Source organism: Nerophis ophidion, linkage group LG04 (genome assembly GCF_033978795.1).
Source record: "Nerophis ophidion isolate RoL-2023_Sa linkage group LG04, RoL_Noph_v1.0, whole genome shotgun sequence".
Lineage (NCBI taxonomy): Eukaryota > Metazoa > Chordata > Actinopteri > Syngnathiformes > Syngnathidae > Nerophis > Nerophis ophidion.
Genome location: NC_084614.1, coordinates 83,926,275 through 83,952,505, shown reverse-complemented (window position 1 = coordinate 83,952,505; position 26,231 = coordinate 83,926,275). Strand labels below are relative to the sequence as shown.

Here is a 26,231-nt window from a genome sequence, read left to right as displayed (position 1 = left end):
AATGAATTAGCCCTCCGGTGGCAATAGATGGGTTTCTGCTAGCGGCGATTACCCATAATCCTTACTCGCCTGCGGAAGTTTTTTTGATATTTTTCCACACTTTTGCAGCAACAATGACGTCCACTTCGGGAAATTGGAAAGAAGTCGTAAAAGTTCCCTACAGACAGACGCTAGACGGGGTTTGCAAAGCCAGGTATTTAAGGAAATTGAAGGATATTGGCGATAAATCAATCAATGTTTATTTATATAGCCCCAAATCACAAATGTCTCAAAGGACTGCACAAATCATTACGACTACAACATCCTGGGAAGAACCCACAAAAGGGCAAGGAAAACTCACACAGGGAGAATTCACATCCAGTGGGACGCCAGTGACAATGCTGACTATGAGAAACCTTGGAGAGGACCTCAGATAACACATTTTATCATCGATACAGAGAGCAACATAATTCAAAGTACCTGTTACAAAGTGATCAGAGCAAACTTTATAATGTTGTTTTGCTGGATCAGGGGTCAATCCCACTCCATTGATTCTAGCTAGCCACAGGTTGCACCTTTCTGTCGACAGTCGCTCGGTTTCTTCTCCCTGTTTTACTCCGACCTTAGGGATGTCGTAGTACTTTGTTGTTCTTTGTCCTGAATTTGGCGCGGTTTAAACAGCCCCAAACGACACGTGTGTGACCCATTCTCACAAAAATAACAACGGAGGCGTCCTTGGTTACGTGTTTGTTTTGACAGACAAGATGGCGGACAAGGGAATTGTAGGACGGATGTGACGTCATCAGAAACGCGTCTATTCGAGGAAATACGGTATGTTTTTTTTTTTTTTTAATTTCGGCAATCTTCACATAAAACAAAGAACAACAACAAAAAAAAGAAAAAAAACAAAAACACTCATTTGAGCAATGATTGAGCCGAAAGGGTGTAGGTTGAAGCAACGCTTATATAAACCTACTCCATCACAACAAGAACAAGGTTCAGAATATATAAAATCTAAAACATGCTTCACTTATATTACTTTTTTTTTTAAACAATATATAAGCAACATATATGTAGCACACGTCTCATATACACAGTTTAACATTTAAATCAAACATATACATTTGTACACTTATATATATATATATCATATATACACAATTTATTTGAATTCCATATAAAGTGGTAATATATACATTTTAATATAACCTATATGTATAATTATGAAATCATAAATTGTATTTATATACATATTATATATCATTGTTTTTCTAAAACAATGTTTGCTCTTCTTTCTTATATTTACTAATGATAAATGAATATCTTTTGTTTAAGGTATATATCATACCATGCATACCGTGACCCCAAAAGGGACAAGCGGTAGGAAAATGGATGGATAATTACACATTTTTTTCGTCTAATTATTACCTTGAAAATGTCCCACAATAACAAAAGCCTTACCGCGCCATAAAGCAGACTCTGGCGACATCTGCAGGTCAACTGACGTATGACAACTAATTATTCGTAAATGTAATTAAACACAGGACTAAAAAAATGTTTTAAATTATTTCTCAACACACAAAGGATGAAATGTAAGATTTCACATTGTATATTCACATTTTAAAATTGTATTTAAAGTTTAGCGCATTTTAGTACCGAAGAATGTGAAAGGTTTTGCTCGTTGAGGGGCGGGGCTTCTAGTTGACGCGGCGTTGCCAAACGGAGGAAAAGACTCGTCTCGGTACGATAATGTAACAAATGACTGTAATACTGCGATTAATAATTTTTTAAAAAAGGATATCCTACAATAATTTGACACGTCAATATATGAATGTAAGCAAACCGGTCACATATTTCACAATGCCTGATTATGCGCCTCCTTACAACCAAATGGGGAGGACAGCTTTTTTCCAACAAGGCTTATTTATAAAACTACTTCGTAAGCTGTTACATACACGAGTTAAGTTTTTTTTTTACGCTACCAAAAATGACGTCCAATTGGAAATGTACGACATTTTACCTAAAAAATACGAGAGGTTTGTGATTCCGGTACAAACAGTTTGTCGTTTCCCACATGGCAACGCTGGCGTGACGTCACACAAAGGGCGTCAGCTCGTAGGGCGTTGTTGAGATTCACCGCCAAATTCAAACCAGCGCTGACACCGAAAGAGGACTTTCTTCGTCTCACACAAGTGTCTCTTCTTTTTAGGTAAGTCTGTTATTATTATACTTTATATTATTATACTTTCTATCGTGTGGCGTAGAGAACTCGAACTGATAGCGAGCTTTCAAGAAGCTGATGGTGCGTTCAAGGTCGTAGTAGTTTGAATATCCCTTGTTCCACCCGCGACCTCCACCCTTTGTTTGTATGAATTGTTGTTTTTATTCCTGCCCAAAGGCGATAGTCTGATCAACAGTGTTGTTTTAGGCGCATAACATGACAATAGTAAATCATCTTTAACGACAATACTTGGTTTTCCTTTTTTTGTGAACGTATCATTTGTCAACGTTTGTTTTCTGTAGTTGTCCAAATTGCTATTACTAATCTTTTATAATGAACATTGTCCATGTCACGTGACTCGTATTTGCAGTTGTATATAAATATTAAACGCTTACTGAAAGCCACTACTACTGACTACGCAGTAAGATAGGATTTCATCATTGATATATAAACTAACATTGAAACACATGCCAATACGGCCAGTTTAGTTTACCAAATATCATGCTAAAACGTCGCGGTATGATGACGCGTGCGCGTGACGTCACGCATTGTAGAGGACATTTTGTTCCAGCACCGTTCACATCTATAAGTCGATTCTTTTCATCGCTTAATTCCACAGTATTATGGACATCTGTGTTGCTGAATCTTTTGCAATGTGTTCAATGAACAATGGAGACGTCAAAGAAGAAAGCTGTAGGTGGGAAGCATTGTATTGCGGCCGCCTTTAGCAACACAAACACAGCCGGTGTTTCATTGTTTACATTCCCGAAAGATGACGGTGAAGCTTTACTATGGAACAGAGCGGTCGAGCGAACACGGTTGGATTGTGTATTATGTGTATTATGCAGCGATAATTTCAAAAGATCGTGTTTCGAAGAGGGTCCCTGGCGAAGGGCAGAGATGGGCATCAGCACCACCCGTCGACTGGTGCTGAAGAAAGGTGCGGGGCCGACCTTCAGGTACGACCACATAATCTAACTAAAACACTAGTAACACGATAAGGGATTTTCCAGAATTATCCTAGTATATTTGTCTAATAACATTCAAATCCAGGCTCGGGATCTTTCTGTGTGGAGTTTGCATGTTCTCCCCATGAATGCGTGGGTTCCCTCCGGGTACTCCGGCTTCCTCCCACTTCCAAAGACATGCACCTGGGGATAGGTTGATTGGCAACACTAAAATTGGCCCTAGTGTTTGAATGTGAGTGTGAATGTTGTCTGTCTATCTGTGTTGGCCCTGCGATGAGGTGGCGACTTGTCCAGGGTGTACCCCGCCTTCCGCCCGATTGTAGCTGAGATAGGCGCCAGCGCCCCCCGCAACCCCACAAAAGGGAAAAAGCGGTAGAAAAGGATGGATGGATGGAAAATCTGAAACGCTCCCACTGTATAGTCTTTTTTTTCTTGTAGTCCTTCACTCTCACTTTCCTCATCCAAAAATCTTCCATCCTCGCTCAAATTAATGGGGAAATCGTCACTTTCTCGGTCGGAATCGCTCTCGCTGCTGGTGGCCATGATTGTAAACAATGTTCAGATGTGAGGAACCCCACAACCCGTGACATCACGCGCACATCGTCTGCTACTTCCAGTACAGGCAAGGCTTTTTTTTATTAGCGACCAAAAGTTGCGAACTTTATCGTCGATGTTTTCTACTAAATCCTTTCAGCAAAAATATGGCAATATGGCGAAATGATGAAGTATGACACATAGAATGGACCTGCTATCCCCGTTTAAATAAGAACATCTCATTTCAGTAGGCCTTTAATTAAATTTGATCAATTGTAGTTCTGCACCATTTTAAGTGTTTTTTTATTTTTTTTAGGGCTGGGCAACGATTAAAAATTTTAATCGAAGTTAATCGCACTATTTCTCCGATTAATCGCGATTAACTGCATTGTATACACAAAGCCCAATAATGAATCCAAAAGTAGTGTGTAGTGCACCTTTATTGGAATATTCTCCCACATGAACAAAAGCGCCAAAACATTTGTTGTGCAAACACAATTTAAATCAGTCCTTGTTAAACAGTAGCAGTTAAATAGCATATTTGATGAAAATCAACTCCAAAAATGTAAATACAAACATTTAAGCTTATTGCCACTGCCAGGGTATTTAAGTTATCCTGTTTGTTATGGAAAATAAATATAATCTACATACAAATCTCTGAGCCACAATCATAACATCTGAACAGGCAATTTCTGAGGTAACAGCAGAAACATTTTTTTTATTTAAAAAAAAAACCTATATTATAGGTAGTGGGCTGTTTTAGGGAATTTTGGATCAAATTATCCGTAGTAGCAATATTAATAATGTTGTGTTTATTCTGCGTAGTGCACTTAAAATAATTATGACCATATCTAGGAATTGATATGATGGGAATTGGTGCTTTCATAAACTGAAGGCATCATATACATGGTACTATATTGTGATGTTATGAGCCAGGGAAATAAAAGAACTACCCTACCCAGCATGCAACAGGAGTGAGGAGCATGTATAGGTTGTGTCGCCATGACGGCATCTTGTATGTTGTGATATGCACGCTCTGAAAGCAAACGTTAAGAACTCAGCCAACACTCCTGGTCTGCATTATTCATAAATAGACAGACAACACATATACTCCGCTGCTTCACAGGCCGCTGGATGTAGACGGCAAAGTATTCCCATGCTAGCTAGCCGCTCTAGCATGCACGCCTCATTCAGTCCAAAACGGCCCGATCTGTCCACATCCAGAATTGTCTGGCGGTCGTAAGTGATCCCGGAGTGACCACGCTGTAAGCCAGCCAGGACATTTGCAGAATTGTCCGCTATTTTTGCCAAATGTTGCATCTCGATTACTGTAACGTATTATTTTCGGGTCTCCCCATGTCTAGCATTAAAAGATTACAGTTGGTACAAAATGCGGCTGCTAGACTTTTGACAAGAACAAGAAAGTTTGATCACATTACGCCTGTACTGTATATACCTTTATATACATATATACATACATATATACCTATACTGTATATACCTTCATATACATATATACATACATATATACCTATACTGGCTCACCTGCACTGGCTTCCTGTGCACTTAAGATGTGACTTTAAGGTTTTACTACTTACGTATAAAATACTACACGGTCTAGCTCCATCCTATCTGGCCGATTGTATTGTACCATATGTCCCGGCAAGAAATCTGCGTTCAAAGGACTCCGGCTTATTAGTGATTCCCAAAGCCCAAAAAAAGTCTGCGGGCTATAGAGCGTTTTCCGTTCGGGCTCCAGTACTCTGGAATGCCCTCCCGGTAACAGTTCGCGATGCCACCTCAGTAGAAGCATTTAAGTCTCACCTTAAAACTCATTTGTATACTCTAGCCTTTAAATAGACTCCCTTTTTGGACCAGTTGATCTGCCGTTTCTTTTCTTTTTCTTCTATGTCCCACTCTCCCGTGTGGAGGGGGTCCGGTCCGATCCGGTGGCCATGTACTGCTCGCCTGTGTATCGGCTGGGGACATCTCTGCGCTGCTGGTCCGCCTACGCTTGGGATGGTTTCCTGCTGGCTCCGCTGTGAACGGGACTCTCGCTGCTGTGTTGGATCCGCTTTGGACTGGACTCTCGCGACTGTGTGGGATCCATTGTGGATTGAACTTTCACAGGATCATGTTAGATCCGCTCGACATCCATTGCTTTCCTCCTCTCCAAGGTTCTCATAGTCATCATTGTCACCGACGTCCCACTGGGTGTGAGTTTTCCTTGCCCTTATGTGGGCCTACCGAGGATGTCGTGGTGGTTTGTGCAGCCCTTTGAGACACTAGTGATTTAGGGCTATATAAGTAAACATTGATTGATTGATTGATTGATCTTTACCAACAGCCCCTCGACGCCATCTTGTTAAGAAAAGGCGTTAACAAAATAAAAGCATGTAAACAACATACGCTAATGTGCAATAAAATAATTGTCGGCGTTAATAGATTGATGAGTTAACTCATAATTAACGCACTAATTTGCCCACCCCTAATTTTTTTATTTAACCTTGTCTGTCAGTCCGAATGGCATCCTCAGTGATGGACGGAGTGGGCCGAGCCGTGGTCGGAGTCTGGCGGGCGCACACGTCCCTGGACGAGTCCGACGGCGCGGAGAGTTCTCCCGAGGCGCCCGACCGCTTCCGCAAACAGCGATCCTCGTCCTCCCTTAATTCCCTGCGCATGTCCCTGCGGAGGCGCCTCCCGCTGCGCGCCGTCCAGGCCGGGTCTCTCCCGGAGACCAACGTGGGGCCGGCGAAGGAGCAGCCGAAGACCAGCGCGGTCCAGAAGCTCGGTCGCAGTGCTCGGAACTCCTTCACCGGAGTGTATCAGGTAGACACGCCCTCATAGTCCAGCTGAGTCGGCAAGAATGACGTGGTCCTGTCCGTCTCCAGAGGCTGCAGAGGACCAGGGAGTTCTCCCGTGAGGAGTGTCTGGTGGCTACCCCGGGTCGCATCTGCGAAGAGGAAGAGAACACGTCCTCGCCCAGACGGACCCCGAGGCGCACCCCCAAGTCGGCGACCACACCAGCCCGCACCCCGGGCTCCAGAGGCAGGAGGACTCCTGAGGCCGGCGTGCGCGGGGTCAAGCACGGAGCAGGCAGGAGGCAGTTGGTTCGGATGGCGGCGCTGCGTAGCCCCTTTGCGTCCCCCAACACGCAGAACCAGAGACTGTAAGTCAGCCATGTCGCTCACACTTGCCGAATTCTGGTCCGACGTTTTCTCTCTGCTGTGACAGGAAGTTCGACCGAGACCTGGAGTCGGTGTCGAGCGGACTCCGCAGGCTGAAGCATCTCTCCCGGGCCTTCGATGACCTCATCGGGCGGGACGAGAAGTAAGGCCTCTTGTTTTCATGGTCGGGTTCGCGGAAGTTAGATCTGGAGAATCCAGACCTCAGACCGACACTTTACAAAAATCACTTTGATTTTTCTATCTGTGTTGGCCCTGCGATGAGGTGGCGACTTGTCCAGGGTGTACCCTGCCTTCCGCCCGATTGTAGCTGAGATAGGCGCCAGCGCCCCCCGCGACCCCGAAAGGGAATAAGCGGTAGAAAATGGATGGATGGACTTTGATTTTGCTTCATCCTGCAAACTGGCCAACAGGGCTGACAACTGTATCACCATACAAGTCTTTGGTATCGGCCGATATCGATAATATTGATATTTTTAATGATCTAGGAAGAAGAGAAAACTATATTACATCTTATTTCAAATGTAACTTCCTCCGATTAGAATCTCTCAGCTATCAAGGCAGAAAGGAAATGTCAACACAAGCAATGCAATACTAATAATAATAGATTTTATTTGTAAAAAAAAGCACTTTACATTAAAGGGGAACATTAGCACAATTTCAAAAGGGTTAAAAACAATAAAAATCAGTTCCCAGTTCCCGCCAAGGCTGTCCTTTGTCACCCATTCTGTTCATAACTTTTATGGACAGAATTTCTAGGCGCAGTCAAGGCGTTGAGGGGTTCCGGTTTGGTGACCGCAGGATTAGGTCTCTGCTTTTTGCAGACGATGTGGTCCTGATGGCTTCATCTGACCGGGATCTTCAGCTCTCGCTGGATCGGTTCGTAGCCGAGTGTGAAGCGACCGGAATGAGAATCAGCACCTCCAAGTCCGAGTCCATGGTTCTCGCCCGGAAAAGGGTGGAATGCCATCTCCGGGTTGGGGAGGAGACCCTGCCCCAAGTGGAGGAGTTCAAGTACCTAGGAGTCTTGTTCACGAGTGAGGGAAGAGTGGATCGTGAGATCGACAGGCGGATCGGTGCGGCGTCTTCAGTAATGCGGACGTTGTACCGATCCGTTGTGGTGAAGAAGGAGCTGAGCCGGAAGGCAAAGCTCTCAATTTACCGGTCGATCTACGCTCCCATCCTCACCTATGGTCATGAGCTTTGGGTCATGACCGAAAGTATAAGATCACGGGTACAAGCGGCCCAAATGAGTTTGGGTCTCTCCCTTAGAGATAGGGTGAGAAGCTCTGCCATCCGGGAGGAACTCAAAGTAAAGCCGCTGCTCCTTCACATCGAGAGGAGCCAGATGAGGTGGTTCGGGCTTCTGGTCAGGATGCCACCCGAACGCCTCCCTAGGGAGGTGTTTAGGGCACGTCCAACCGGTAGGAGGCCACGGGGAAGACCCAGGACACGTTGGGAAGACTATGTAATCAGTTCCCAGTGGCTTGTTGTATTTTTTGAAGTTTTTTTCAAAATTTTACCGGTCCTGGAATATCCCTGAATAAAGCTTTAAAGTGCCTTATTTTCGCTATCTTCAAAACCACTATCCATTTCCCTGTGACGTCATACAGGGCTGCCAATACAAACAACATGGCGGTTACCATAGCGACATTAGCTCGGATTCAGACTCGGATTTCAGCGGTTTAAGCGATTCAACAGATTACGCATGTATTGAAACAGATGGTCGGAGTATGGAGGCAGATAGCGAATAAGAAATTGAAGCTATTGAGGCGAATAGCTACTGATGCTATTCGGCCATAGCGTGGGTGTACCTAATGAAGTGGCCCATAGAATGGCTGCCTTATTAGCATCGCCGGTTAAATGTGCGGATCAAACGATCAGGACTTTCGCATCTTGTGACACTGGAGCACCTTAAATCTGTCGATTGGTAAGTGTTTGTTTCGCATTAAATGTGGGTGTCTAGTTTCAAATGTACATACAGCTAGCGTAAATAGCATGTTAGCATCGATTAGCATAGCATGTTAGCATCGATTAGCTGGCAGTCACGCCGCGACCAAATATGTCTGATTAGCACATAAGTCAACAACATCAACAAAACTCACCTTTGTGATTTCGTTGACTTTATTGTTGCAAATGCATCTGCAGGTTATCCATACATCTCTGTGCCATGTCTGTCTTAGCATCGCCGGTCAAATGTGAAGACACTCTGGTACATTCAATGGGGGTCTGGCGGCAGATTTCTTGCCAGTGGTGCAACTTGAATCCTCCCTGTTAGTGTTGTTACACCCTCCGACAACACACCCACCAGGCATGATGTCTCCAAGGTTCCAAAAAATAGTCGAAAAAACAGAAAATAACAGCTGAGACCCGGTGTTTGTAATGTGAAAGTGAATACGTTACCTCGGTGACGTCACGTTCTGACGTCATCGCTAAAAGACCGATAAACAGAAAGGCGTTTAATTTGCCAAAATTCACCCATTTAGAGTTCGGAAATCGGTTAAAAAAATACATGGTCTTTTTTCTGCAACATCAAGGTATATATTGACGCTTGCATAGGTTTGGTGATAATGTTCCCCTTTAAACAAAAAACCTCAAAGTGCTACAGTGTTTTAAAAAAAATAATGGAAATATAATCAAAATAAAAACTAGAACGGCCTAATATCTAGAACTAAATAAATAAAATGATGAATGGGTTGTACTTCTATAGCGCTTTTTTACCTTCAAGGTACTCAAAGCGCTTTGACACTACTTCCACATTTACCCATTCTCACACACTGATGGGGGGAGCTGCCATGCAAGGCGCCAACCAGCACCCATCAGGAGCAAGGGTGAAGTGTTTTGCTCAGGACACAACGGACGTGACGAGGTTGGTACTAGGTGGGATTTGAACCAGGGACCCTCGGGTTGCGCACGGCCATTCTCCCACTGCGCCACGCCTACCCTAGTATGCATATATCTATAAATAGGCTTTTTAAAAAATAAGGGTTTTTAAGCCTTTTTTAAAAGCATCCACAGTCTGTGGTGCCCTCAGGTGGTCAGGGAGAGCGTTCCACAGACTGGGAGCGGCGGAGCAGAAAGCCCGGTCTCCCATAGTTCGTAGCTTTGTCCTTGGAGGTTGGAGGAGGTTCGCCGGTTTGGAGTGCAGGATTTGGGGGTGAGTAGTTCTTTGAGGTAGAGGAGACAAAGGGGTTGAATCAGAATAAACACTTCATAAAATGTTTAAAAATAAGGAATAATTATGAAATGCTTCATAAAGTGTTATAAAATAGTGCAAAGTGTGAAAATGTAACTTCTTCTGATTATAATCCCTCAGCTATCAAGGCAGAAAGGAAAAATGTCAACAAAGTAGTCTAATCAGAAGAAACACTCAATAATAATACCGTATTTTTCGGACTATAAATCAGTTTTTTTTCATAGTTTGGCTGGGGGTGCGATTTATACTCCGGAGCGACTTATGTGTGAAATTATTAACACATTACCGTAAAATATCAAATAATATTATTTATCGAATTTGCGGAAGAGACGAAGAAAATGTCATGGAATGCTAACTGCTATATGCTACTGCCGCAGCTATTAAAATTGGTCATTTCAACGTTGGCGGTAACTTATAAAAACTGAGAAGGGCTGAACAAAAATGGCGTTGAAAAGGAAATAATTTATTGCAGATTACAAGCTGGACGTAGTGAAATATGCAGCAGAAAAGGACAAGAGGAAGCGGCAGAGTTGTTTAGAAGCGACATCGAGGAAGAAGATTTCATGGGATTTATGGATTAGGAGTGAGAGATAGTTTGGTAAACTTATAGCATGTTTTATATGTTATAGTTATTTGAATGATTTATGGATTAGGAGTGAGAGATAGTTTGGTAAACTTATAGCATGTTTTATATGTTATAGTTATTTGAATGATTTATGGATTAGGAGTGAGAGATAGTTTGGTAAATTTATAGCATGTTTTATATGTTATAGTTATTTGAATGATTTATGGATTAGGAGTGAGAGATAGTTTGGTAAAAGTATAGCATGTTCTATATGTTATAGTTATTTGAATGATTTATGGATTAGGAGTGAGAGATAGTTTGGTAAACTTATAGCATGTTTTATATGTTATAGTTATTTGAATGATTTATGGATTAGGAGTGAGAGATAGTTTGGTAAACTTATAGCATGTTCTATATGTTATAGTTATTTGAATGATTTATGGATTAGGAGTGAGAGATAGTTTGGTAAAAGTATAGCATGTTTTATATGTTATAGTTATTTGAATGGTTTATGGATTAGGAGTGAGAGATAGTTTGGTAAACTTATAGCATGTTCTATATGTTATAGTTATTTGAATGATTTATGGATTAGGAGTGAGAGATAGTTTGGTAAAAGTATAGCATGTTCTATATGTTATAGTTATTTGAATGATTTATGGATTAGGAGTGAGAGATAGTTTGGTAAACTTATAGCATGTTCTATATGTTATAGTTATTTGAATGATTTATGGATTAGGAGTGAGAGATAGTTTGGTAAACTTATAGCATGTTTTATATGTTATAGTTATTTGAATGATTTATGGATTAGGAGTGAGAGATAGTTTGGTAAACTTATAGCATGTTTTATATGTTATAGTTATTTGAATGATTTATGGATTAGGAGTGAGAGATAGTTTGGTAAACTTATAGCATGTTTTATATGTTATAGTTATTTGAATGATTTATGGATTAGGAGTGAGAGATAGTTTGGTAAACTTATAGCATGTTTTATATGTTATAGTTATTTGAATGATTTATGGATTAGGAGTGAGAGATAGTTTGGTAAACTTATAGCATGTTTTATATGTTATAGTTATTTGAATGATTTATGGATTAGGAGTGAGAGATAGTTTGGTAAATTTATAGCATATTTTATATGTTATAGTTATTTGAATGATTTATGGATTAGGAGTGAGAGATTGTTTGGTAAAAGTATAGCATGTTCTATATGTTATAGTTATTTGAATGACTCTTAGCATAATATGTTAGGTTAACATAGCAGTTGCTTATTTATGCCTCATATAACTTACACTTATTCAGTCTGTTGTTCACTATTCTTTATTTATTTTAAATTGCCTTTCAAATGTCTATTCTTGGTCTTGGATTTTATCAAGTAAATTTCCCCCAAAAATGCGACTTATACTCCAGGTCAGGGGTAGGGAACCTATGGCTCTAGAGCCAGATGTGGCTCTTTTGATGACTGCATCTGGCTCTCGGATAAATCTGAGCTGGCATTGCTTAAAACGATAAATAATGAATAATTCCACTTGTAATCACAGTGTTAAAAATAATGTTCAAAATATAATCCATCCATCCGTTTTCTACCGCACCTGTTCAAGAAGTTGCGTTAATGGTAAGAAGTTATTTATTTATCAAAGGTTAGTGTGGGGCTTGCCCTCCTGGGGGTTCTTCAGACCCCCAAGCACCGACATGAGAGCCCGTTTCAGGGTTACAATATTGTTTTATTTTTCAATAAGTCTCTCAGTTGTTTTCCAGCAATTGTATTTCCAGCCCCAACCTCATCTCTCCTCCTGGCTGCTGCTTATTACAGAGCGACAGGTGATTAGATAACAAGGCCCAGGTGGGCCGTCTACGCACCTGTCGCTGCAGGCCCGCTGGCCACGCCCCCTCCACAGTTAGCTTCCGAATAACAATGTTATTACAAAGAATAAGAGACCTATTATACTCTAGAAGTGTTGGTCTTACTTAAAAATGCACACATTTAGTTGTGTTCAGTGTTAAAAAAAATATTATATGGCTCTTACGGAAATATATTTTAAAATTTTTGGCTCTCTTAGCCAAAAAGGTTCCCGACCTCTGCTCTAGTGCGACTTATATATGTTTTTTTTTTCTTCTTTATTATGCATTTTTGGCCGGTGCGACTTCCATCCATCCATTTTGTACCGCTTATTCACTTTTGGGGTTGTGGGGGGGCGCTGGTGCCTATCTCAGCTACAATCGGGCGGAAGGCGGGGTACACCCTGGACAAGTCGCCACCTCATCGCAGGGCCAACACAGATAGACAGACAACATTCACACACTAGGGATCATTTAGTGTTGCCAATCAACTTATCCCCAGGTGCATGTCTTTGGAAGTGGGAGGAAGCCGGAGTACCCGAAGGGAACCCACGCAGTCACGGGGAGAACATGCAAACTCCACACAGAAACATCCCGAGCCCGGGATTGAACCCAGGACTACTCGGGACCTTCGTATTGTGAGGCAGACGCACTAACCCCTCTGCCACCGTGAAGCCGGAGCGATTTATAATCCGAAAAATAGGGTATATGTTTTTGTTTTATAACCATCAATCCAATCCATCTAATTTCTACCGCTTGTCCCTTTTGGGGTCATTATTTTATGTTTTCGTTTTTTCAGAATTTGTCATTTATGACTGGATTCAGAATAAAATTACTAGTCATGAATTTGTATTTTATGACTAGATTCAGAATAAAAGGGCTTCACGGTGGCAGAGGGGTTAGTGCGTCTGACTCACATTACAAAGTTCCTGCAGTCCTTGGTTCAAATCCAGGCTCGGGATCTTTCTGTGTGGAGTTTGCATGTTCTCCCCGTGAGTGCGTGGGTTCCCTCCGGGTACTCCGGCTTCCTCCCACTTCCAAAGACATGCACCTGGGGATAGGCCCCTCCCACCTCCAAAGACATGCACCTGGGGATAGGTTGATTGGCAACACTAAATTGGCCCTAGTGTGTGAGTGTTGTCTGTCTATCTGTGTTGGCCCTGCGATGAGGTGGCGACTTGTCCAGGGTGTACCCCGCCTTCCGCCCGATTGTAGCTGAGATAGGTGCCAGCGCCCCCCGCGACCCCGAAAGGGAATAAGCGGTAGAAAATGGATAGATGGATGTGAGTGTGAATGATGTCTATCTGTGATGGCCCTGCGATGAGATGGTGACTTGTCCAGGGTGTATGCCGCCTTCTGCCCGATTGTAGCTGAGATAGGCGCCAGCACCCCCCGCGACCCCAAAAGGGAATAAGCGGTAGAAATGGATGGATTCAGAATAAAAATCGCAATTCAAATTTGGACCGCTTTTTATTTTTTATTTTTATTTTTGTGTGTGTATGTGTGTGTGTGTGTGTGTGTGTGTCCTCCTCCCCACTACTACATTCTACAGAAAAATGCTGAAAGGCCTACTGAAATGAGATGTTCTTATTTAAACGGGGACAGCAGGTCCATTCTATGTGTCATACTTCATCATTCTGCGATATTGCCATATTTTTGCTGAAAGGATTTAGTAGAGAACATCCACGATAAAGTTTGCAACTTTTGGTCGCTAATAAAATAACCTTGCCTGTACCGGAAGTAGCAGACGATGTGCGCGTGGCGTCACGGGTTGTGGAGCTCCTCACATCTGAACATTGTTTACAATCATGGTCTCAAGCAGCAAGAGCGATTCGGACGGAGAAATCGACAATTTCCCCATTCATTTGAACGAGGATGAAAGATTTGGTGGATGAGGAAATTTAGAGTGAGGGGGAAAAAAAAAAAGGTGATTGCAGTGGGAGCGATTCAGATGTTATTAGACACATTTACGAGGGATAATTTGGCGTGGCGCAGTGGGAGAGTGGCTGTGCGCAACCCGAGGGTCCCTGGTTCAAATCCCACCTAGTACCAACCTCGTCACGTCCGTTGTGTCCTGAGCAAGACACTTCACCCTTGCTCCTGATGGGTGCTTGTTGGCGCCTTGCATGGCAGCTCCCTCCATCAGTGTGTGAATGTGTGTGTGAATGGGTAAATGTGGGAGTAATGTCAAAGCGCTTTGAGTAACTTGAAGGTAGAAAAGCGCTATACAAGTACAACCCATTTATTTATTTATTTAATTCTGGAAAATCCCTTATCTGCTTATTGTGTTACTGGTGTTTTAGTGAGAATAAATAGTACCTGAAAGTCAGAGGGGTGTGGCCACGGGTGTGTTGTCCGCGAGTGTCTCTGAGGGAAGTCACACAGCTGCAGCAGGACGGAAGTTCCGCTGATGTCTCCTGTAAGGGCTGACTTATTACCACAATTTTCTCACCGAAAACTGCCGGTTGACATGTGGTCGGGATCCATGTTCGCTTGACCGCTCTGATCCATAGTAAAGCTTCAACTTCGGGAATGTAAACAAGGAAACACCGGCTGTGTTTGTGTGGCTAAAGGCTAAAAGCTTCCCACCTACGTCGTTCTTCTTTGACGTCTCCATTATTAATTGAACAAATTGGAAATTATTCTGCAACACAGATGTCCAGAATACTGTGGAATTATGCGATTAAAGCAGACTACTTATAGCTGGGATCGGGCTGGAAAATAATGTCCGCTACAACCCGAGACGTCAAACGCACGCGTCATACCGTGATGTTTTCAACACGACACTTGGTGGGAAATTTAAAATCGCAATTTAGTAAACTAAAGCGGCCGTATTGGCATGTGTTGCAATGTTAATATTTCATCATTGATATATAAACTATCAGACTGCGTGGTCGCTAGTAGTGGCTTTCAATAGGACTTTTAACATTTGTTTCGTAACATTTTAAAGTCTAACCATTTTCTATTCAACCAAGGTTTCCTTAAAATGCGCACAGAACACTTTAAACAAATAGTAACGTCAAAAAAGGTCCTAATGTTTTTGTTTATTTTTTACAATGGTGTAAGAAGTAAGATTGCCCAAAAAATGTGTTTAATAGTTTTATTACACTGAGATGACAGTTGAAAATGTTCAAATGATACTTAATAGCATAGTTTAAAATTGATTAGGCACAGTTTGACCACAGAACAGACCAAGTTTTATCTCTGGGGATTAATGTCAATCAATCAATCAATCAATGTTTATTTATATAGCCCCAAATCACAAATGTCTCAAAGGACTGCACAAATCATTACGACTACAACATCCTCGGAAGAACCCACAAAAGGGCAAGGAAAACTCACACCCAGTGGGCAGGGAGAATTCACATCCAGTGGGACGCCAGTGACAATGCTGACTATGAGAAACCTTGGAGAGGACCTCAGATGTGGGCAACCTCCCCCCCCTCTATTTTAGCGATATTACGGAGATGAAAGAAGGCCGTTTTAGTAACGCTTTTAATGTGTGACTCAAAGGAGAGAGTTGGGTCGAAGATAATACCCAGATTTTTTACAGAGTCACCTTGTTTTATTATTTGGTTGTCAAATGTTAAAGTTGTATTATTAAATAGAGGTCGGTGTCTAGCAGGACCGATAATCAGCATTTTCGTTTTTTTGGCATTAAGTTGCAAAAAGTTAGCGGACATCCATTGTTTAATTTCATTAAGACACGCTTCCAACTGACTACAGTCCGGCGTGTTTGTCAGCTTTAGGGGCATGTAGAGTTGGGTGTCATCAGCATAACAGTGAAAGCTAATACCGTATTTGCGTATGACGTGAGTGAACAGTGTTTGACGTGTACTATACAACTGTGAATGAAGCCTGTGTCTGAGTTCCGTCGAGCCGTTGGTCCGGCCCGCTCCTCCCAAACCCCGGGACGTCCCTCGCCCCTCCCCCGCACATTCTTCCCGCCTCACTTTCAAACGGCGGATAAGAATGCAACGACGGGGAGACAGCATGTGGAGAGACGAGGCGGGGGTCGGGCCCAAGAATGTGTTTTGAGAGCGCCGGAATGTTCTCGAGTCGTTTCCTGCCGTTGGAATCAGACGCAAGGCCTCAACTTTGGTGACATTAAGGCCCCGTTTATATTAAGTCGGAGAAGGTTATCCAGTGTAAATCACAACTAACCTTATCCGTAACGGTACACAAAAATTTCGGTTCGGTACGTACCTCGGTTTAGAGGTCACGGTTCGGTTCATTTTCGCTACAGTAAGAAGTCAACAAAATATAAATTTTTTGGTTATTAATTTACCAACTGTGTAAACAATGGCTTTATCCTTTTAATATTGGGAACACTATTATAATTCTGCCTACGTTAATCCACATTAAACTGCCTCAAGTTGTTGCTTTGATTAAATAAAATGAAAAACCTTTCTTCTACATATAAAAAAGTGCAAAATTAAACAGTTTCCATTGAAACTGTTTAAAGTCAACTCATCATGCTTAGTTTATTACAGCATTTGGGAAGCCTGTAGTTGACTTGTATTATGTAGAGCAGGGGTGCCCATTACGTCGATCGCGAGCTACCAGTCGACCGCGGGGGGTGTGTCAGTCCATCTCCAGCCAGTGATCATCAATCTTCACCAAGACGTCACTTAAATGACATTCACGGTACCGGAGGGTCTTGTGAGATGACGCTGGCTGCTGCAAGATCATTATTATGAAAATATGACCGAGAGGAAAGCCAGAAACACTTTTTATTTCAACAGACTCTCGCGCCGTACCTTCCGTCAAAACTCTAAAGGCCGACTGCACATTTCCTATCTTCACAATAAAAGCCCTGCTTCATGCTGCCTGCGCTAATACAGAGTCTCGGAAAACTGGCGTGCACATCACTTGTGCACGCCAGTTTTCTGAGACTCTTATTTTGTTAGCGCAGGCAGCGTGAAGCAGGGCTTTTATTGTGAAGATATGAAATGTGCGGTCGGCCTTTAGAGTTTTGACGGAAGGGACGGCGCGAGAGTCTGTTGAAATAAAAAGTGTTTCTCGCCTTCCTCTCTGTCATTTTTTCATAATAATGAACTGGCAGCAGCCAGCGTCATCTCACAAGACCCTCGGGTGCCGTGAATGTCAATCAAGCAAGCTACGGAATTTGCCGCCAATGTTTTTCTTGTAAAGTGTATGGAAGCTGGATGAATTAGATGCCGAAAACCAACCACTTTCATGTGGTATTGTACAGAAAGGACAACTTTTTTTCTCCTCCATTTGAAAATGTGGGCGTTATCATCATTACTGTCTGATTCCAATCAATGCAAGTCATCAGAATCAGGTAATACACCAACTTATATTCTGGTCTTTGTGAAAGAAAGACATCTATATGTGTTACACATGCTTGTATTATCATTAAACACATTTAACTTGTCTACAAAAATGTCTCTTTCATAAATAAATAAATATAAATGATATATATAAATGAGGTAGATCCCCTCGAGTTGGTCAATTGAAAAGTAGCTGGCCTGCAGAAAAAGTGTGGGCACCCCTGATGTAGATCATCCATCCATCCATCTTCTTCCGCTTATCCGAGGTCGGGTCGCGGGTGCAACAGCCCAAGCAGGGAAACCCAGACTTCCCTCTCCCCAGCCACTTCGTCCAGCTCTTCCCGGGGGAACCCGAGGCGTTCCCAGGCCAGCCGGGAGACATAGTCTTCCCAACGTGTCCTGGGTCTTCCTACCTGTTGGACGTGCCCTAAACACCTCCCTAGGGAGGCGTTCGGGTTGCATCCTGACCAGATGCCCGAACCACCTCATCTGGCTCCTCTCCATGTGGAGGAGCAGCGGCTTTACTTTGAGTTCCTCCCGGATGGCAGAGCTTCTCACCCTATCTCTAAGGGAGAGACCCAAACTCATTTGGGCCGCTTGTACCCGTGATCTTATCCTTTCGGTCATGACCCAAAGCTCATGACCATAGGTGAGGATGGGAATGTAGATCGACCGGTAAATTGAGAGCTTTGCCTTCCGGCTCAGCTCCTTCTTCACCACAACGGATCGATACAACGTCCGCATTACTGAAGACGCCGCACCGATCCGCCTGTCGATCCACTCTTCCCTCACTCGTGAACAAGACTCCGAGGTACTTGAACTCCTCCACTTGGGGCAGGGTCTCCTCCCCAACCCGGAGATGGCATTCCACCCTTTTCCGGGCGAGAACCATGGACTCGGACTTGGAGGTGCTGATTCTCATTCCGGTCGCTTCACACTCTGCTACAAACCGATCCAGTGAGAGCTGAAGATCCCGGTCAGATGAAGCCATCAGGACCACATCATCTGCAAAAAGCAGAGACCTAATCCTGCGGTCACCAAACCGGAACCCCTCAACGCCTTGACTGCGCCTAGAAATTCTGTCTATAAAAGTTATGAACAGAATCGGTGACTATGTAGATGTTGTATTTTTATCAACATGTGATAGCAGGGACCCTGCTATTCAAAACTAGGCTGCTACATTACTAATGATTCATGTAACTATAGCTGAAAAATAGTACAATTGCAATAGGAGAGACTATTCATTGACTATTCATCAATGAAATAACAGACGGACAGACCCTAAAACATGCACGCACACACAGAAAAATGAGCTAACGTTACGCTAAAAGCTAATTAGCCTTCATCTCAAGCCTATACTGTGAGCGAGCTGAGCTGCTGTTTAAGTTTCTAGAAGGTCAACGGGCTCATAGTGATGTTTGTAATAGTTGTGACTGGCAAGTGTTTAGTATAATTTGGGGAGAGTCCACTCCTCCCCTGCTAGACAAATATCTGCTCGACGCTAAAGCATTGACTACGTCGCTCTGAAGTCTGAATACGCACTGCTGATTGGCTTTGTATGTAACCAATCAGATGGTTGTGTGGGCGGGACAATGAGGCAGAAAGCAGAGCAGCTTGTGAAGACTTCTGCTTCCGAACTTGTTAGGTAGGCCCGCGTGCCGAACCGAAACCCCCGTACCGAAACGGTTCGATACAAATACACCTGTAATGGGGGGCCCTATTGTAATGGATCACACCGGAGACATCATAAATTCATCAAATCTTTACTAAACAATGTGATAAAGAACAGTGGTTTTTATCCTTCTTTGTGGGGACATTGTTGATGTTCGGATGTACACTGTGGGCGCCGTCTCTGCTCCACAGTAAGTCTTTGCTGTCGTCCAGCATTCTGTTTTTGTTTACTTTGTAGCCACTTCAGTTTGGTTTCGTTCTGCATAGCCTCCCCTAAGCGCCAATGCCTTTTCCTAGGAGGACTCACCTTTTGGTTAAAGCATGAGACACCTTTTTACCTGCACACTGCCTCCCGCTGTTTCCGACATCTACAAAGCAATTAGCTACCGGCTGCCACCTACTGATATGGAAGAGTATGACACGGTTACTCTGCCGGGTTCCAGACAGAACCGACACTCAACAACAACGCATCATTTGCAGACTATTAGTACTGGTTTGCAAAAAATATTTTTTGCAAACTGTATCTCACGGCACACTAGTGGTTGAAAAACTTAGCGTAGACATAGCCTAAAAGTGTCTCATTTCAAGGTCTGCTTTCCTCCTACAACAGGAACTTCCACTATTCCCAGATAACGGAGTAGCGGGAGAAGGTAAATACGGACGGACTAACCACCTTACTAAAAGTTGTGCATGCGACTGAGATGCATGTCAACAACACCCGTCTCTCTTCCTGTCACTGCACTTGCTTGGCTTCACTTTTAATCGTCGGTCAGAACAGCAAGCTACTTGTGGCGGAGAAAAATACGACTTAATTTAATTGGCATAATTAGTCACGGTATGAACATTTCTTATCACGGTTATTGTGACCAAAATGATCACGGTTATATCATCATTATCACGGTAATTGTAAATGTGCTGAAAACTTTCAAAAACTACTTATAATGAAATCTTTTAACCAAGTTTTATTTTTTAAAAAACACAAAGAGCATATTCAAAAAATGTATATATGTACCTTAAGTAGGAAGATGAACATGCATATGAAAGCATTGTACATAAAGTAGTATGGAAGAAATGAAATAATACTATGAATAAATGTCAACATTTTGCAAGATTGCATCTGATGGACATAAGACGTAGTTTAGCCAACAATAATAAACAGGAGTGTTACCTCTCACATCTAATACACAATCTTTGGAATGGACTGGACTCTCACTATTATGTTAGATCCACTATGGACTGGACTCTCTGTATTATGTTAGATCCACTATGGACTGGACTCTCACTATTATGTTAGATCCACTATGGACTGGACTCTCACTATTATGTCAGATCCACTATGGACTGGACTCTCACTATTATGTTAAAGCCACTATGGACTGGACTCTCATTATTATGTTAGATCCACTATGGAATGGACTCACACTATTATGTTAGATCCACTACGGACTGGACTCTCACACTATTATGTTAGATCCACTATGAACTGGACTCTCACTATTATGTTAGATCCACTATGGACTGGACTCTCACTATTATGTTAGATCCACTATGGACTGGACTCTCACTATTATGTTAGATCCACTATGGACTGGACTCTCACAATATTATGTTAGGTCCACTATGGACTGGACTCTGACAATATTATGTTAGATCCACTATGGACTGGACTCTCACTATTATGTTAGATCCACTATGGACTGGACTCTCACTATTATGTTAGATCCACTATGGACTGGACTCTCACTATTATGTTAGATCCACTATGGACTGGACTCTCACTATTGTGTTAGATCCACTATGGACTGGACTCTCACTATTATGTTAGATCCACTATGGACTGGACTCTCACTATTATGTTAGATCCACTATGGACTGGACTCTCCTTATTATGTTAGATCCACTATGGACTGGACTCACACTATTATGTTAGATCCACTATGGACTGGACTCTCACTATTATGTTAGATCCACTATGGACTGGACTCTCACTATTATGTTAGATCCACTATGGACTGGACTCTCACTATTATGTTAGATCCACTATGGACTGGACTCTCACAATATTATGTTAGATCCACTATGGACTGGTCTCTCACTGTTATGTTAGATCCACTATGGACTGGACTCTCACTATTATGTTAGATCCACTATGGACTGGACTCTCCTTATTATGTTAGATCCACTATGGACTGGACTCTCACTGTTATGTTAGATCCACTATGGACTGGACTCTCACTATTATGTTAGATCCACTATGGACTGGACTCTCACACTATTATGTTATATCCACTGTGGACTGGACTCTCACAATATTTTGTTAGATCCACTATGGACTGGACTCTCACGCTATTATGTCAGATCCACTATGGACTAAACTCTCAATATTATGTTAGATCCACTACGGACTGGACTCTCACTATTATGTCGGATCCACTATGGACTGGACTCTCACTATTACGTTAGATCCACTATGGACTGGACTCTCACTATTATGTTGGATCCACTATGGACTAAACTCTCAATATTATGTTAGATCCACTACGGACTGGACTCTCACTATTATGTCGGATCCACTATGGACTGGACTCTCACTATTACGTTAGATCCACTATGGACTGGACTCTCACTATTATGTTAGATCCACTATGGACTGGACTCTCACACTATTATGTTAGATCCACTATGGACTGGACTCTCACTATTATGTTAGATCCACTATGGACTGGACTCACTATTATGTTAGATCCACTATGGACTGGACTCACTATTATGTTAGATCCACTATGGACTGGACTCACTATTATGTTAGATCCACTATGGACTGGACTCTCACTATTATGTTAGATCCACTATGTTTCAAAGTCCGTTTTAAAGGACGTCTATGTATGATCGACCTGGCATCAATGCATTGTGCCTGCTTAGGTAAAAACAAACGTACATACAGTTACTAATACAAAAACATTCTAATGAAATTCATAATTAAAAATAACAATACATATGTTTCCTGAAGAAGAAAAAAAGGCCGATTAAATTTAAGTGTAAAGGAAAATCCAGCTTTACCACTTTAGTCGTAATGTTTGCACTGGAGAAACTTCTGTTTGGTATTGTCATTACTGCCACAAGTGGTGGAAAAGTGTATTACAACCACCCCTGTTTCATACTGTCATTACTGCCACAAGTGGTGGAAAAGTGTATTACAACCACCCCTGTTTCATACTGTCATTACTGCCACAAGTGGTGGAAAAGTGTATTACAACCACCCCTGTTTCATACTGTCATTACTGCCACAAGTGGTGGAAAAGTGTATTACAACCACCCCTGTTTCATACTGTCATTACTGCCACAAGTGGTGGAAAAGTGTATTACAACCACCCCTGTTTCATACTGTCATTACTGCCACAAGTGGTGGAAAAGTGTATTACAACCACCCCTGTTTCATATTGTCATTACTGCCACAAGTGGTGGAAAAGTATATTACAACCACCCCTGTTTCACACTGTCATTACTGCCACAAGTGGTGGAAAAGTGTATTACAACCACCCCTGTTTCATACTGTCATTACTGCCACAAGTGGTGGAAAAGTGTATTACAACCACCCCTGTTTCATATTGTCATTACTGCCACAAGTGGTGGAAAAGTGTATTACAACCACCCCTGTTTCATACTGTCATTACTGCCACAAGTGGTGGAAAAGTATATTACAACCACCCCTGTTTCATACTGTCATTACTGCCACAAGTGGTGGAAAAGTGTATTACATCCATCCCTGTTTCATACTGTCATTACTGCCACAAGTGGTGGAAAAGTGTATTACAACCACCCTTGTTTCATACTGTCATTACTGCCACAAGTGGTGGAAAAGTGTATTACAACCACCCCTGTTTTATATTGTCATTACTGCCACAAGTGGTGGAAAAGTATATTACAACCACCCCTGTTTCATACTGTCATTACTGCCACAAGTGGTGGAAAAGTGTATTACAACCACCCCTGTTTCATACTGTCATTACTGCCACAAGTGGTGGAAAAGTGTATTACAACCACCCCTGTTTCATACTGTCATTACTGCCACAAGTGGTGGAAAAGTGTATTACAACCACCCCTGTTTCATATTGTCATTACTGCCACAAGTGGTGGAAAAGTGTATTACAACCACCCCTGTTTCATATTGTCATTACTGCCACAAGTGGTGGAAAAGTGTATTACAACCACCCTGTTTCATACTGTCATTACTGCCACAAGTGGTGGAAAAGTATATTACAACCACCCCTGTTTCATATTGTCATTTTTTTTTTTTTCCCTTGGCCTCAGTCTGCACCCCCTCTCCAAGGCCCAGGCTAAGACCGATTTTTTTAAATTTCATTTTAATCTTCTATTTTTTCCCCCGCCCCCTTGTTTACCTGTATCTCACCTTTTTTGTAAGGGGCGCTGGAAGCCGGCAGACCCGTCAGCGATCCTGTTCTGTCTCCCTGTAGTGTTTGTCTGATCTTGAATGGGATTGTGCTGAAAATTGTAATTTTCCTGAAGGAACTCTCCTGACGGAATGAATAAAGTACTATCTAATCTAATCTACTGCCACAAGTGGTGGAAAAGTATATTACAACCACCCCTGTTTCATACTGTCATTACTGCCACAAGTGGTGGAAAAGTGTATTACAACCGAGTAGCCACAGCTGAAAAACTTTTTTTTTTTTTTTTTTGTCCGATCCCTATGGTTGAGAAAACACTAAATCTTAGCGGCCGTACTTTGCCCAGATCTGATCTTAACCAGGGATGCACCGAAATGAAAATTTGTGGCCAAAGCCGAATAAAATTTAAATGCTTGGCCGAATAATGAATGCAGTTTTTCACAATTTTTTTAATATTGCATAAATAGCCTAGAATAAATATTTAGACATGTTTTTCAAATAAAGTATTTTTTTATTGAATTTTGACATGTTTTTAATATTCCAGTAGCCTTTGCTTTTCAAAAAAAGCACAAAGTTTTTCATTTATATTAGGCCTTCAAACAAAACATGCATTCCAAAAAAAAATAAAGTGCATTAAAGTGGATAAACCCACAACAAATGAATTATTGTCCTTTTGGCAAAAGTCTGCTTAGCCACAGTAGATATGCTAATAATGTAAACAGAAGGCTCAAGTAAATCTCAATAAGTGTGTGCATGTAACCTCATACACTTATACAGGTACACAACATAACCCAACGCCACCGCGTCAAAAAATTGCGTCACACGCCACTATTCGGCCTTGTTCTTAACTCATTCCACCGAAGGCCGAATGTGGCTTTTTTCGCCATATTCGGACGAATATATTCGGTCACCGATTAATCGGTGCATCCCTAGTCTTAACCCTTCCGTGTCGTTTTGAAGTAACATGACCATTTTGTATTCATTTCCTTTTGGTCGGGTTTGCCGTGTGGCGTTACCAGGACGCCGCCGCACGCTTACAGGTGGTCCCGGGCGCAGTAGCTACTAACCCCGTGTTGTCCCCCGCAGGACCGAAACACGGCAGGAGTGCGGCAGCGCGGTGATGAGGAAGTTGGACCCGTGCGGGAAACTCAGCCGCTCCAATCTGAGCCGCCGAGTCTCCCAACGCCTCGGCGGGTGGGCCGACGTGACCGTGAGCGCCGTACGCAAATGAGCGTGTTTGTAGCCTAACGTTCTTATTTAGCCAAATGAAGACCTTGCCTTGTTTAGATGTAAAAACAAAAAACTGGGACCTCGTTACATGTTACATGGTAGCAGCTTTTGTTTTTCTGTATGTTATCGTGGTTTACTCTCCTCAGTGTAGCTAGCAAAAGGTCTACATGTTTTGTTATTGTCCTGGCTGCTACAACCAAATGTACTCAACGTTTCTCTACACCAGGGGGTGTCCAAACTACGGCCCGCGAGACGCTATGAGTCTACTAAACAATTCTACCCACAGGGAGGTTGAACTTATTATCTTAGTCTGAAAATTTTGATGATAATGTGTAGCCTTTTAGTGGACAATTCAGGTTAATGACCTTGAATTATGCGCAGGATGCACAGCATTCACTTATATGACCTAATGCAAACAACCTTCCCTAGTCATGGTGCAACAAATAAATATCCGACTATCATTAAAATGTCAACACACGTAACACAACCTGCTCACTGAACTTTGTGGATATTGTAGATAAAACGTCCGCGCACCATTGGGAGAAAAAAAAAATCTAATTTGCACCGATTTAAATCCATTACAAAGCATGATGGGAAAAATACAAATATACTCCATGCTTTTCCTTGTTTGGAGCATTTTAGTTGCTTGGTATTTGTGATTGATTACAAAACTTTAAGGAGGTTGTCACGGTAATAAACAAGTTGGAAGTCGAACATTCACATACATTTAATACCCAATGATATTATTTACATATCCGTTGTTTTAATATAATATGGACACGTGTGTATTTATATATATGTATGTGTATTTATTTATGTATTAATGTGTATATGTATGTATATATGTATATGTGTGTGTGTGTGTATATATATATATACACACACACACATACATGTATATGTTTGTTTGTATATGTATGTATGAATGTGTATATATATATGTATGTATAGATATACATATATACACGTATGTATGTACATATATATACATACACATATGTATGTATATATACATACATGTACATATGTATGTATATATATGTTTCTATGTATGTATGTATATATATATATATATGTGTGTATGTATTTGTGTGTGTATGTATGTGTGTATATATGCATATATATATATGTATCTATATATGT

At 42.0% G+C, this 26,231-nt stretch overlaps 1 protein-coding gene across 2 annotated transcripts; it reads left to right on the top strand.

Moving 5' to 3' along the window:
• The first annotated feature begins 1,405 nt into the window (after positions 1-1,405).
• Positions 1,406-25,947, top strand: LOC133552084 (uncharacterized). 2 transcript variants are annotated; one of them, XM_061899400.1, is made up of 6 exons: positions 1,406-2,188; positions 6,221-6,531; positions 6,594-6,871; positions 6,937-7,032; positions 20,060-20,099; positions 24,945-25,090. In XM_061899400.1, exons 2-5 carry the CDS (start codon positions 6,226-6,228, stop codon positions 20,088-20,090), a joined length of 711 nt encoding a protein of 236 aa, XP_061755384.1. In that variant the 5' UTR covers positions 1,406-2,188; positions 6,221-6,225; the 3' UTR covers positions 20,091-20,099; positions 24,945-25,090. The 2 variants fall into 2 exon arrangements, with proteins under 2 accessions (XP_061755384.1, XP_061755383.1); XM_061899399.1 differs by lacking the exon at positions 20,060-20,099 and having other exon boundaries at positions 1,418-2,188; positions 24,945-25,947.
• Positions 25,948-26,231: the final 284 nt, after the last annotated feature.

Excerpts from the sequence above, each read along its gene's own strand:
- LOC133552084 (XM_061899399.1), top strand. The coding sequence starts at position 6,226 with ATGGCATCCTCAGTGATGGACGGAGTGGGCCGAGCCGTGGTCGGAGTC. Across the intron at positions 6,532-6,593 it reads CCTTCACCGGAGTGTATCAG|AGGCTGCAGAGGACCAGGGA; the intron begins GTAGACACGCCC and ends GTCCGTCTCCAG. Across the intron at positions 6,872-6,936 it reads AACACGCAGAACCAGAGACT|GAAGTTCGACCGAGACCTGG; the intron begins GTAAGTCAGCCA and ends CTGCTGTGACAG.